Consider the following 15,374-nt stretch of genomic DNA (forward strand, 5'->3'; position numbering starts at 1 on the left):
AAACGAGAATACTAATTCAAAAAGATACAGGCACCTTTCTGTTCATTGCAGCATTATTTATAATGGTTTTGAAGCATAATGGTTTTGAAGAGATCAGGACAGGCTTTCTGATAGATAAAGAGAAATCCTTAGTAATATATGAAGACCTTAAGAAAGCTGAAAATTCAGCAGAAGTGCCTTTCTTTATGTAGGGAGTTCATAAAACCACTTTAAGGACCACTATGTTAAGCTAATTTGGGAAGCTGCAAGTGCAGAGGAAGAAGCTGTCCAGACATTTTCCTCTGTGATTAAAAAAACTGATGAAAGCGGCTCCCCTAGATGGTAGTTTTCATATTGCTGAACTTGGTCTCTTTAGTTATCAGGACCTACATAACCAACAAAGAAGCATGAGCCCAAGTGTTCAAGGCTGCAGGGAGTGTACTGACCGTGATGCTAGCTGTGAATGGTAGTGGAGACACTGTTTTTATTTGGATTGTTACTGTTTTAGGAAGGGTATCTAGCTGCATAAAATTCCATAGATTTGGAGCGGTCTTCCCAAACTTGTTTTTTATATAAATCCTGTTTTATTACATGCAAAATGCATGAGGTTTTTCAGTAATGTAATGTGTTGTGCTAAAGCCAACACACCTGTACTGCGATAGTTTGATTGAAAATTCATGGTTTAAAATACTCATTTCATGTACTCTTTAATATCCATTTAGTGTATTATAATGGTGTATTTTTCAGCATGGGGACAAAAAATGGATGAATATTCACAAATAAGTGAAAGACAAATGAGTTTTTAAAAAATAAGTGTAGAATAGTGGGAGTTTTTCTATTTATTGATTCACTAGGGGGAGGAAAAACTCGTTGAAGATAGTAAGTTAAAGCAGTATGTCAGATGTAGCAAAATCCTCCATGTAATGTTATTCACGTAGGTTATTGATCTTGCATGAATGTATGTATCCTGGACGCATTTTACTTCTGCCACAAGTGATCTAATTACTACTACAAGAGTATAAAAGCCCACTGTCTGGCTTATACTGCGTGACCATGTCACTGTCCTCCACAGTGAGTTTAGTTGCACTGTAGATAGGCGTGTCTGGAAATAACTATGTATCCATTGGTGTCTAATTTGAGAATGCGGAAGTTATCTTTTTTATTAAACTTTGATTCTGTCATGTTGGAGATATGGGACTTAAATTTTGAAATACAAACAAACTTGGTCTTTATATTTGCACATTTTTTTGCAGTGGACATTACTCTTTATCGCAATGGTTATCATGGGGACCTGAACGAGACGTTTTTTGTTGGAGATGTGGATGAGGGAGCACGGAAACTGGTTCAGACTACATATGAGTGCCTGATGCAAGCCATCGATGCAGGTGAGCCTCAGCTGCTGTCTGTTGAGGGGCCTCTGAGAACGTGTCGTGCACATGCGCTCTTTGTCCCGGCCGGCTTTGCTGCTCCCCTACCTGAGTTAGGTTTGGGTTTTAACAGTAATGGTTTAAGGATGATTTGGAATCCCTTCATGAGGATGGGCCAAATGATTGCCAAAAAAAGAGTCCATCTATCATCAATAAAATATTGGACAGGACAGGATTCTTCGGCAAACATACAGTTATTGCTAATAAGTTAGATCCATTACTTTTATTGTTTTATTTAACTTGCATGGGAGATGATGGAAAGTTTTACTAATTTAATGAAGTTGGAGGAATGAAAAATGAAAGCATGCGATGTTTTCATGTATCAATATGTCAGATTTCTTTTTACTTATTTTTCACTGTTGATTGTTTGCAAACTTTAATATTCCCAGTGGTTGGTATTGTGTGATGAGAATGTCAGGGTTTCATTTCTCATTTGTGAAAGCCTTAGTTTTAAATAATTTTTAGGGTTTCTGCCAGATGATGTTTATACCCTTTTTTGCTTTTTTCTGAGTTGATTGAAATAACCAGACAGCTGGAATGTTGTTTCACAAAGAAACAAGAATAAAACTTGCCAAGAAACGATCAGAAACCAACGTCTTCATTACAGTTAGCCAGGAAAGAACAAAAGTTGCTTAATCTCTGGAAAGTGTTATTAACAGCTTTGTCGTTTCATTCCTGCCCCTCATTTTCCACTACTTTGGCTGCCTAACATGGTGCAGAGCACGCAGAGCTTGACCAGGTGTTGAAATTAGCCTTCTAGAATAGGGCTTCTCAGCTTACACCTTAATGGCACTTTGAATCAGCTCGTTCTTCATTGTAGGGGCCTTTCTTTCTATGCACTGTGGAATGCTTAGCAGTGTTCCTGCTCTCTTCCCACTAGATGCCAACTGTACCACCACTCCTAGCTGTGGCAACCAAAAATAGCTCCAGATATTACAGAGTCCACCCTTGGGACCAGAATTGTTGCCAGTTTGAGAATTGGGGAGGAACTGTCCCCTCTCAACCCTCATTACTGAAGAGGGATTTTCTTTATTGTATACTGTGCAACATGGGTTCAGATTTTGCTTTTCTTTCCACTGACTGGATAGGAAGGTTTGGATGGGAATGCAAGAAAATGGGATTTTCTTTATTGTATACGGTGCAACATGGATTCAGATTTTGCTTTTCTCTCCACTGACTGGATAGGAAGGTTTGGATGGGAATGCAAGAAAATGGGAATGCAAGAAAATCATTGTGAATGTCAATGTGGCTCCTCAAAACCATTAACCGCCCACCCCCCCCCCCCAAAAAAAGTGAAGCTGGAATATCTGGTTAAGAGCAAGAAAATGTTAATTAAAATGTTAATTAAAATGATTCTTTGAGCTGTTTGTCCAGAAATAGATTGGCTGGAGAAGATATGTTGTACCTGAACCTAAGGTTGGAAATCAGGCAGAGTAGGAGACTGCAGGCAGTCAGAGGGTGCTAAGAACCATGGCTGTATTTCCCTGGGTCTGGCGGGACCCTGCTCTTGGGGTCCCAGTGCTAGGAGAGCCAGAACAGGAATGAGAACCACTTCTTCTGTTTTGGTTTTTATTGAAACAGAAGTAAATGTCATAAAAATTAAAGGGTATCAAGAATATAGTGAGAGGTACCTTTCTGTACCTTACCCCCAGGAGCTTCTGCAGAGGCAGCTATGAATAACTTGAGAACCACTTTTACAGGGATAAAGAAGCCCAGAGGAAGTAATTGTTTGAGAAGTTGACCAGACTGAAACTCAGAACAAGTTAGGTTACTTTCTGGACATTCCTTTTTCTCCTGGTGTTTTTTCCTCTTACCTCTTCTGTTCCCTTTAATAGAATGTAGCACACTTGACCTTAGGGAAAGAAAGGGAAGAGGAGTGTGTTTTCCATTCTCGTTTATTTAGAAAGCCAGAGGTGCCTGCCCCAGCCACTTAGCACTGCGCATGTGTCCTTTTCCACGTCAAAGGAAGCACAGGTTCTACCGGTTAGAGTGCAGGTTTGCCATTTACTGGTAGTATTGCCTTTCTGTGCTTCAGTTTCCTCACCTGAAAGTTTCAGCATGTAGGCATATAAAGCATTCAGAAAGCTTCCTGGCACATAGGTAGCAATTGCTTAGTAAATGTTATTACTTTTTGTCACGAGTCTTCTCTTTTCCTTTCAGTGAAACCTGGCGTTCGTTACAGAGAACTGGGAAACATTATTCAGAAGCATGCCCAAGCAAATGGCTTTTCAGTTGTTCGAAGCTACTGTGGGCATGGAATTCACAAGCTTTTTCATACAGCCCCCAATGTACCCCACTATGCCAGTAAGTACTATCCAAAGATTTGGTATTTGCCAACCATTTATTTAACAAATATTTATTCAAACATTTAATAGGATATACTATTTTATATTTATTATAGTAATCCATTGGCTGTTACAAATAGACCCCTGCCAATGTATATTTGCTCAAACATAATACATGTTCATATGTTCATCTTGCTTACATAACAGTCCACAAATCACACATGTTTGGTCTTTGTGGGAGCATGGGGCAGTTATTCTGTATTCCAGGCTCTGTCATCTTCAACCTATAGCTTCCAAGGTCACTTTGGGAGTTGCCCTTCTAATCTGTAGATATTGGGGAGGAAGGAGAGAAGCATGGGTATGCTTGGGAGGTTTTAATAAGCCAGCCTGTAATCAGCATAATCACTACCTTTCCTTTTCACTGGCAGGAATTCAGTCACATGGCTACACTAACTGCAAGGGAGTTTGGGAAATGTCATCTAGCTGAGTACTCTGGGAAAAAAGTAAACTGATTTTTGTGAACCAACAATCTGTACCACATGTCTAGCCATCACTATTCTGATTCCTTAAATGAAATTGGTTCAGCTTGGTTTGATTTGAGCACTTAGCGTATGTCAGATACTGTACTATTTGTTGGTATAAATAGAGGGGAATAGACAAAGTACCTTTCCTCAAGTTGAGTGCTGTCCGATAGAATAACAAAGGAAGTGTACGACAATCAGTGTCTTCCGGAAACCTTTTCTCTTGGAGAGAGAAGACATACAGGAATAAGTCGTTACTCACTGCCAGAAATGAAAGTTGTCCACAATAAGTGACCTAAGAAGGAATTTCACAAATATATATGAGCCACTGCTAAATGGACACTGTCACGTATCTGTTTGTGATTAACGTTCTCCTCTGTCCAATAGTAGGGAATGGCACCTGCCCGAGAACTGTTCTTAGGATTAAGTGAGTTAATACATGGAAAGCACTTAATGTTAACTTACTTTTAGAGGGACAACGATGATATACATCATCTCATTTGATCGTCACAACTTGATGAAGAATTTCTTAGCCCTGTTTTTAAAAGCAGTTTCTGTGTTTAGAGAAGTAATTTATTTATTCAAGTTCACACAGACTAGTAAATAAGTGTCAGGGTGAGGATTAGTACCTGGGTTCTGTTTGGCTTTCCGTAGTCAGTCTTTTCTCCTGTACTTCTTTTAATTAAAGTTTATTGGGGTGACAATTATTAGTGAAGTTACATAGATTTCAGGAGTACAATTCTGTATTACATCATCTATAAATCCCATTTTGTGTTCACCACGCAGTCAGTTCTCCTTCCATCACCATATATTTGTCTCCTGTACTTCTTGCTGTCTAGTAAGGACCGAAGCAATTTGGAGCTGGGTCCTGTGAGAGAAATAAAGAATGATGGAGATTTGGTTTGGTGGAGAAGATGAGGAAGAGCATTCCACCTGGAGGGGAAACTTCTGGTTGAGACTGAACAGACACACAATAGAAGCTTGGCTGAGTGTTATGTGTGAGGAACTAGTAATGGGCAGTGCCAGACCTAGAATATTTGACTTCATTTGTGGGATTTGCAGAAACATTCTTGGGCAGAGGAATGGCAAGGTGAAGTTGTTGTTTTGGGAAGAAATTTAGCAGGCTGTGTGCAGAGTATTAGAGGTGCGAGCTGGTGTGGCTGGTCAGCCAGTGCACTGCTGCAGTGGGCCAGGTATGAGGGAGTAAAACCCTACATGTCAATAGTTGTGAAGAAAAAGGGAAATGAAAAACCTCTCCATTAGGAGCTGGAGAAGTCACAGTATCTGACATAGATCAATAAGCATTTATTAGAGACCACATAATTCTTTTTATTTAAGCTGTGAGTTGTGCCTAAAACAAAAGCTAGTGAAGGAGGAATATTTTTCTGTGAGTCCCCAAATGATGTAAATGATGTTGGATCTGTCGAGTTTCTGGGTATGGGCTGGGATCGTGTCTCTTGAAGCCGAAGAATGGACACATGGACCCAGGAGAGGCAGAGTTGTAAAGAAAGGTAGTTTATTAGTGGCAGAAGAGGTTGCAGCTCCCAAGCAGGAGGGTACCCGAAACTGGGAAGCCCAGTGACTGAGGCAGAAGCTCTTACTTTTACACCTTCCCTTTCCTGTTTGGGGAAGGGGGCTGGAGCCTTCTAATGGAATTCATCTATTAGATTTGTCTTGAAGGGATTAACTAACCAACCCATTCCTATCTATCAGATCTGTTCCTTTGTCCGGCCAAAAGGGATTTGAGATAATTTATTAGCCTCAAGGCGTATTCTCATGTCTCTGTCCTGGAGTGAAGAAGACTTCCTAGAACCTGGAGTTTCAGGATATGGCTGCTTTTTTGTTTATTCCATCATGGACCCCCCTCTGTCTACCTAGCAGTCATACTAACTAACCTGTCTCACTAGCAACAGAAAATTAGTAGTCGACTTCATTCCTTCCTGGTAATCTCTGTGATCACCTGATGAGCATTTCCTTTAACAGAATGGAAGTAGCTGTTCTGATTACAGTGGTGTGCATGCATGGTGCGTGCGTGCGTATGTAAGTAAAAAGAGTGTGTACAATGAAGGAATGAAAAAAGTGCCCTTTCAGAGGTGACAAACTCAGGTTTTTAGGTATGGATTACATGAAGAGAGACTGTTTGAAGAAGGTAGGATTTGAGGGATAAGGGGATATGCATCAGTGATGATGGTGTCAGCTAAATATGGTGTCACTGATGTACGAGTACCAGAGATGCCACTTGAGTTTCTTTTTAAACTATTTAACTAGAAATAAAAAAACAATTCTGAATAATGAAGCAAGGACCAGTAGGTATGCTTCATTTCACACATTTGATATATTTATGAACAGTCAGGTGTATATTGGGTTTGTATAAATCAGGATATGTTGTGATCACTTTAGAGAAGTGAGTCTTTGTGGAGCAGAGGCCTTTTGAAATGTAAGTGATCTCTTCTTTGGCTCGTAACTCCATTTTCCTAACCAATGGAGGGGAGGGTGGAACCAGGAAATTGTTGTGTAACTTCCCCCCACCCCTTTGTATGTAAGAGAAGTAAGTCCTTTTTAGATGAGAGTTCATTTGCTTGCTTATTTAAGTTACTAATGGTTGGGAAGTACTGATGATAATACCCTACATTTAGAATGCATATTACAATAATTCTGTGAGGTAGATGATAGAGCAGGTAAAATTTTTTAAATTTTAAATTGTTTTAAAGTACTTAGCATAGTGTCTGCAATCGTGTAGTGACTACTCGGATAACGTGTATTGGTTGAAATATGTTGAGAAACTGAAACCATGAGTCGAGATGTGTGGGAGTTGTAACTTTTCTTGAATAATGAATCAGTGGCAGAAACAGGAGTGGCACTTTGATTCTCTGTGTCAGTGCTGTCCAACAGAACATACGAGCCACATGCATAATTTAAAAATTTCTAGTGAAAGTAAAAATCAATAGCTGAAATTGATTTTAATACTGTATTTTATTTAATCTGTTATATTCAAAATGACAATTTCAACATTAGTGAATGTAAAAGTTATTGAACTATATCACATGTTTTTTTTGTCTTTGAAATCGGCATATTTTTATATGACCAGCCACTTTTCAAGTGCTGAGTAGGCACCTGCAGCCAGTGCTACTTTATTAGATGGTTTCTCTATCTAGGTTTCTCTATCCTTTTGTCTTTGCATGACACCACACTGACACTCTTGACATTTTTTTTTTTTATATCCACAGGGAACTGGGCTGATGGTGTATATATAGTAAATTGCTTGTCACTTGGAGAGAAAGTTCATGAAATTAGAAATAAAAAGTCAAAATTATTTTTGCCCTTCAGATTTTATAACAAGTTAGAAACTCCAAATTTGGAACTTGAAATAAGTGTATTTTGGCAATACCTAAGGTAGTGGAATGCAGCATGATAGGTATTCACAAGGAAGGATATATAAACGTGTGTGAGATTAGAGTGTACCTAGCAAGCATGGCGTTTAGAAGATTCAGCCTCAATGGACACGTGTCATTCAATACCAAAGCCGCCATCATGAAAACCAGCGACCTGACCAAGAAACCCTGAAAGATAGTGCTTTTGCCCTCTGCTGGTCAGGCCGAGCAAATGCAGGCATTCTTTTACTGGGGTTCTTCCCAGTTCTTGTTTTTCTAATTTGAAATTTAAACTGGCTCTCCGTTTTTGTCTAAAAAAGGCCTACCCCTATTTTAAAATTTTGGCCTTTTTGGGGGATGCAATGGCAGGTCTGGACATTTTGATTCATGGTTATATTTCTCATGATGATTCTGAAAAATTCATTAGTGAACTTGGACAAAAGATAAAAAGTATTTGGAGGGAGAAATGGAATTGCTGTTTTCAAATAAAAAGGAATAGTTTTGTCAGCATTTAAGAGGTTAATAAGTAGTTCCCCTTTGGAGATAAGAAAAAGAAGACAGTATATAAAACTTAATGAAAATTGGCAATTGTTTCTGTGGGCAGTGTCCCTGCCCTCACCCCACATCCACACGCACCCCATCCCCAACCACCCAAGAGGCGGGAGACTTCTGGCATAATTTGAAACACCTGTTGTTCTCCTTTAAACTGTTATACCTGGATGAGTAATGGAACTTTGCTTGGTTCCATGATTGCAATTCTAACCCTATTGTAACGTAAATGGTGGCACTTTTTCTTTTGTAGAACTGATAACCACGAAATCCAGCCTACGGATATCCCTGTATTTTCCTAAAGAAAACATAGGCAGGATGAAATATGCCTAGGACAGTATCTGCCCCAAAGTAGGTGGTCATCAGTAAAATACCTGTCTGTTGAATTATTTAAGTAAATAGAATCAGGAGAGGATAAAGTAATTAATATAAGAATCACTGATGGGAATATAAATTGTGTACTCTTTCCATTGAGCTGTTCAACAGTCCACTGTTGGGTTTTTTCCCTATGTTTTGAGATTTTTTTTCCTTTAATTTCAGAAAATAAAGCAGTTGGAGTGATGAAGGCGGGCCATGTATTTACAATTGAGCCAATGATTTGTGAAGGTGAGAAACTAGGATGCTGTAATATTCTTTAATTGAATTTTTATTTACTTGTTGTTACTCATGACCAGATTAGTAGTCTGCATTACTTAATTTCTTTTTGCTTTATTTCCTCTGCCTGTCCCATCTCGAACTTGATTCAATATCATGTAGAGAACTGAAAATTGTAAGGGTTGGCAAGAATGCAGTACTTTCTACATGGTAATTCTCCTGCTGTCAGTAGATGCCGAAGTACTCGAATCCTGGTCTCTTTCCATGAAGATCGTGTCAAAGGGAGCATTGTAATAATTAGGAGCCTCCATCAAGTATGAGTAGAAATTATTGCTTGGGGGGTAGGTTGGGAGGGTGGAGAGGAGGGAAAAAGTAGAGCCACTCAATTTGAGGCACAGTTTTATGTTTAATTCTCCCCAATTTATGAGGTAGATGCTACCCCATTATACTGAAGAGCAGACTGATCCTTGAAGCGGTTAAGTACCTTGCCTATAGTCACTGAGCTAGTTACGTGGGACAGTTCGTTGGACTCTAACACCCTGAGCTGTTCTGCCTCTTCAGGGTCTGCACTCATGTTGTCAGGTGACATCATGCAACTGCTGTGGAGAAAGCACAGCACAGTTCTCACTGTTGTTACTCCTTGTGACAGGCACGTGGCAATGATGATTAGAGCCTTGTGTCACGATTAGAGCCCTTCACTGAGATGTCAGAGTGACAGCTGGAGCCTGCTTCATGAAGCCTTCCCTTCCTTTTCTGTTAGTTCTTTGTTGGGATTAGGGGCTGCAGAGAAAGGCAATACTAGTAGGTACTGTGTCCTGGGCGCTGTATTAAAGGGTAATTCTCTGGGTCTTTCCAGTCATTTTTATAACCTAATCTTGAGAGTGACAGTTGGTCACTTCTACAAGATTCTCTTCCTTAGAAGTGAGTGCAGTCCACACTCAGGTGGAGGAGGGGAGCATTGAAAGTTATTTTAGAGGCTGCCTACTACTAATCTGAACTGAGCTGTCTGCTCAGTTGAAGCACACACTGCTGGTCTCGGACCCTGGCTGTGAAATCCTAACCCAGCGACTGGACAGCACGCAGCCTTCTTCACCTGATCTTTTGTAAAATCTTTATCCTGCCCACTCCCTGGGGTTGCTATAAGAATTAAGTGAGATGGGCCAGCCTGGTGGCTCAAGTGGTGGGAACGCCGTACTCCTAACACCAGGGTTGCCGATTCGATTCCCACATGGGCCAGTGAGCTGCACCCTCCACAGCTAAGATTGTGAACAGCTCTCCCTGGAGCTGGGCTGCCCTGAGCAGCCGGAGATTGGCGTGAGCTGCCATGGGCTGCTGAGTGCTGCTGTGGGCTACTGTGAGCTGCTGTGAGCCACCAGCGACCGACTGCCTCAGCCGGGGGGGGGGGGGGGGGCACAAGGCTCATAACACCAGCCTGGGCCAGGGAGCTGTGTCCTGCACAACTAGACTGAGAAACAGCAGCTTGAACTGGAGGAGGAGGAGAGGCAGAAGAAAGGGGAGGCAAAAAAACAGAATTAAGTGAGATGATTTATATTAATACGCGGTGTCTTGTAAGATATTGTTTTTGTAGTCCTCATAGAATAAAGTTCTTATCATGTGCAACCAATTGCAAGGGCAGTAAACAGTATTAGTAGAGAAAAGCAAGACAGTGAGAAGAAAGTGTTTTTTTGGTTACATACCTATTTTCATCAACTGGCACCTGGGTGGTAAGACATAATGTGATATTTACAGTGGTAAACAAATAATTTTCTATAGATCCTGTTCATATAATCAGCAAATTGTAACACTGATATATTTCAGTGTAATTCAGGTAGGCTAAATCCCAGTTCCAAAGTCTCACATCCAAAGAGGAATTTGAATTTCCTCAGAATAGCAGCCAAATATATTTGTCTTCATATTAATAACCTGTTTTACTAGATCACAATAAAATCAAAGTATTATGTCTGAAATCCATTTGTGAAAAGGTCATTCACTGCATTGAAAAATAACCATTTACTCGTCTTTAGGTATTTGACAAAGCATGAGTTAACTTTCTTTAGCTACTTCATATTTTCTTTTTAAACTGGGATTTAATTTTGCAAAAGTAGGTTACTTTAGTGCAGAGTTTATGTTCTGGGATTTGTCTGAGTCAGTGAGACCCAATCTTCGATAAAGATTACTAAAGTGAAGAATGTATTGAGTTTTTGACATGTAATTTGGAGACGAAGTCTGTAAACACGTACTTTTATAGTAGTATCCAGAATTGCATAACGTTCTTATTTCCCCTTTGCCTCTCCTACCCGCCCTTCTCTCTTTCTCTAGTGTGGCATTGTTTTTTCATTGTCCCCCCACTTGTTTCACTGTCCCTTCATTTCCTTTCTCTAGTTTCAATCCCTGTCTGTCCCATTCTGTCTCATGATTTCTTTATTTTCTAGCCAATCCCTGTTTCTTTCTCTTTGTCCTATTTTGGTGGCAGGGATGTGGTCTACAAAACTTTCACAGTATAATCTCTTCTCACCATCTGTGTGCCTGCCATTTTACAGTTATATCAGGAATTAAATGCTGTAATAAAAGTCTAAAAAGTTATATTATTTCCTTCGCAATATAAATTGGTTATCGTTTTATCTGGTCAGATGCCAAAGTTATGCCAGGAAAGAACTAAATTCATTCATTCAGTTTTTTTCACTTGTAGTTTTGTGATGAGTAGCTTCAATGTATTTTCTAAAATGAAACCCAGTGCCCTTATTTTGGAAATACCATCTTTATTTGATATTTGGGAAGTATAAAAAATGTGAAGTTATAACACACCTGACATAAATTTAAAAATCATATCATTACTTCATTGAACTAAAAACCAAAATGAAGTTGGAAAGGCTTTAGTGGAAACAGTTGAAGTATAAATAAGAATCTTAATAGTGAATTTTCTAATTGGTTTTCTGTGATACCTAAGGATATGGGAGTACAAGCAAATACACTTACCTAGCACTGATTTAGAAAACTGAGTGATGATTGAAGAAATTGTTTTTGTTGAAGGCGGATGGCAGGATGAAACCTGGCCAGATGGTTGGACTGCGGTTACGAGAGACGGGAAGCGGTCAGCGCAGTTCGAGCACACGCTGCTGGTCACGGACACTGGTTGTGAAATCCTAACCCGGCGACTGGACAGCGCGCGGCCTCACTTCATGTCCCAATTTTAATTTCTCTGGAGATGGCACATCTCAGTAATACCTTCTGGCTGTACTTACACATTTTATTGAGAGTACAGAATGGAAGAGGAAGTTTTTTATTACTTGTTTTGTTTTTGACTAGAGATAAGGAAGGATGACAGCATTTGACGTGTGTCCTCAAGAACTCGTCTTGGGTTTGAAAAAGCCAAGAAGAATAAAGGAAACATTTCTGAACTCCTTTCAGTGCTCCCCTGTCCCCCGCAAAAATGTCTGCACCCATTTTCTCATTTGCCCTTTGAGCACTTTTACTTAAACCTGCTTCTAGTTGCTTTTATCACTGCCACACCTGGGCCATCAAGAGCCAGCTGCTTTCCAGAGGAATGTTGAAGGTGAGAATCCTTGAAACTTTAACAACGTGTGTTGCTTCAGACTTTTTTTATTATATATGTATGGAAATATATATGTATACATTTTAAATTCCATATATATAATTACTGAACACTATGTGACCTGGGGTTTGTGTTGATTCTGCTGGGACAGGATTATATGCTGTCATAAATGGACCCATAGTTTGCAGTGATTTAATTCCCAGTTGGGAATTGGCCTCCCTCCTACCCCATGCTAATTATTTACGCTTATAGCTGTGTGTAAGGAAGCACTCAGTCAGTGAGACTTTTCAGTGTAGATAGACTCTGTGTCAGTGAATGGATGTGGCAAAATTCACTTTGAAAAAACGTCATTAGGTTGTTTTAAATCTAGTTAATGGCAAAAATAGCCATGCTCCAAGTAGTAGCTGGCTGTTGCAAAGCATGAGAATTTTGTGATAACATTGTCATTTCAGACCTCTATTTGGTCGAAATGGGAGAGAAAAGATCCCTTTCTTCCACTCTGTTTTATTTCAAGGGCATACCTTGGAGATATTCAGAGAGGGGTGTAGTCAAAAATTCCAGTACTGTGTTTAGTTCTGCAGAGTCTACCAGCAGCATTTGTTGCACTGTAGAAGCTGATGAGGAAAACCGGTTCTGAAATCTCACCAGCAGTGAGCAGAGTACATTATTAGGTGGGCTGTTAGATCCCAACATTTAGTAAACCGGGTTGTGATAAGAAAGGATAAGAAAGTCTTCTTTGAAGACTAGACTGTTCCCTTCAGTAGGGACGCAGCTCTCCTCGGTGTGCTGAAAACACACTTCACCTTTACATTGAACCTCATTAGAAATGACCTCAGCTGCCCAATATCTGTGTTCCTTTAGTTCAGTCCACATGGGAGTGGATCCAGTGAAGACAGATCAAGGTCATTGTCATTAGCGTATACTTGATTCCTGGGTATCTGGTGAGTTTCTTGTAAGATAATTTGATACCACTGACTTGCTATACGAGAACATCTTTCCCAGAGTGCCTCAGACCTTTATTGCTTTAAAAGAATTATGATAATGTCGTCATTACTTTTATTATTTTAATGATTTAGTAAAGTGACCGAATCTGGTATAGACTTCCGGGGGTATGTGTGTGAAGTTTTTTATCAAATTGTAATATTTGTGAATGGAATGCCTTGCAATATGAATGTTAATATAATGTCTAAAGGGAGATTAAAAAATCTGAGTGATTATCCCGCCATGTAGTCATTAGCTTCACTGCATTTGTTTGTGATTTCAGAGGGAAGTGTGGAAACGGGGCAGTGGATTTCACAATCTAAAATAAACTGACAACCATTTGAATAAAAATACTTTTTCAAGTTTAATGGCTGTATAAAAAGTTCCAGTACTGTGTTTAGTTCTGCAGAGTCTACCAGCAGCATTTGAGATGCAACCATATTTTTGAGCGTGACGAAGCCAGAGAATGCTGAATATTTAGGGGAGCATTTTATGTTCTGATCGTGGAATCAACAATGTGGGCTGATTCAAGGTCTATCATTAGAAAATAAGCTCAAGGAAAAAAAATCCAGGTGGGAAAGATTTTTTGTTTAAAGATAAAACACTACACTGGCGATGATGTTTTTCTCGGTTTAGGAGATTTTAAAACAATAAGGGCTCTAGTCAAATTGTATATATCTAATTATAAATGTGTATTAGATTTAGATGAGAAAATACCTAGTTTCATCATTTTGCTAACTTTTCAAAGTAAGTCAGTGTAGTAACTATTTTTTGTATTCACTTTTAAAGTAATCTGCCTCTGCCAGTCCCCCCCCCCCCCAATGGAATTATATTTAGAAGAAGGGAAACATGTTAGCCTTTTATCATCATATTATGTCTTTTGCTGATAAAATAGATTAAGGTACGTTAGAACTCATTTACCAACACCTTCATACCGCTTGTTGAAGTTAATAGGAAGTGGAGGTTTAGGAGTTTGTCATCTCATCTTGATAACCACTTCTGGTTTTTCATTGGGTTTGGTTAAAATTGAGGTCAGGATGCTCCACTTTGCTAAAGCCCCCAAATGAACTGTCATGGTATCTGTAAGCTATTTCTTTTTTTTAATGTTCCAGAATAGAGGAAGGGGAAACAAAAGGAAGGTTGGTTCAAAACCCCCACTTCAAGAAGAGGGATCCTCAAGTTTATGTTTCAGATCATTTTTGACTGATACACAACCTTTTGTCAAAGATGCTTTGGCTATTTTCCTCAATACAAAAAAAGTTTGTAAACAATAAAACCACAAAAGAATAGGGAGAAAGACTAACACATTATATTTACACAAACTAGGCCACCTAGCAATCACCAGATGAGCTACTCGAGAAGTTCTACAAAGCCCAGACAAATACAGTAACTAGAGGGGGGCAGTAATTGGGGGAAGACAAGAACCCAAGGTCAGACACACCTCACCCAATGCGTTCTATTGCGTTTTTCCATTTCAACACAGAGGTAGGTTTTCGGCGACCTCACAGCATGTAAACGGAACCCCCTTTTCTCCTTTAGCTACCATGACACTAACCACTGCCGTAGCCTGGCAGGCCACTGGCCCTGGGCACCACCAAGAACCCATCGCTATGGTCTCTGGAAGCCAAGGAGGAAAAGTCCAGATTTTTTTAAGATTAAGGAATTTAGTCCTTGCTTCATATATCCATTCCTGGGCAGCTCAAGATGGGTACAGAGCTATGCTTCTTAAAACCTATCTTTATCAACTCATATTTTTTACAAACATGCACATACACCTTGTGCATGGTAAAGCCTAACCCAATCCTGTGAAGGATGGAGCTGGAATGTAAAGCGAGTCCCAAACCCTAGGATTAGAGGTCTGGAGCAGGAATCCTTTATTACACATCTAGACCCCTCCCCTAATCTTGGCTTCCCCTCTGCGCCTTTCACCTGGCCCAGCCTCTCCTAACCTCTGCACTGCCTATTCCTGTTCAGACCAATTTCCAATCTTCCAGTAGGAGGTCAGTCATGGGGCCACCCAATTAAAACCTAGTCTTTCACGTTGAGGAGGGGTTTCAAGAGGACACGATGGCAGAAAAGCCAGCTCTCATTGGCAAAAATGAAGTAGTTCAATA

General features: G+C 39.8%; 1 protein-coding gene across 2 annotated transcripts in view; it reads left to right on the forward strand.

Moving 5' to 3' along the window:
• Positions 1-13,638, forward strand: part of METAP1 (methionyl aminopeptidase 1) — a 62,271-nt gene extending 48,633 nt beyond the window's left edge. For both annotated transcript variants that reach the window (XM_081046234.1, XM_081046233.1), the window contains 4 exons: positions 1,233-1,364; positions 3,567-3,710; positions 8,673-8,738; positions 11,757-13,638. In XM_081046234.1, coding sequence (XP_080902360.1) covers positions 1,233-1,364; positions 3,567-3,710; positions 8,673-8,738; positions 11,757-11,920 — 506 coding nt within the window. In that variant the 3' untranslated portion in view covers positions 11,921-13,638. The remainder of the gene's footprint in view (positions 1-1,232; positions 1,365-3,566; positions 3,711-8,672; positions 8,739-11,756) is intronic.
• The last annotated feature ends 1,736 nt before the right edge of the window (positions 13,639-15,374 follow it).

The sequence above is a fragment of the Rhinolophus hipposideros genome (assembly GCF_964194185.1).
Source record: "Rhinolophus hipposideros genome assembly, chromosome: 1".
In the NCBI taxonomy this organism is placed as follows: domain Eukaryota; kingdom Metazoa; phylum Chordata; class Mammalia; order Chiroptera; family Rhinolophidae; genus Rhinolophus; species Rhinolophus hipposideros.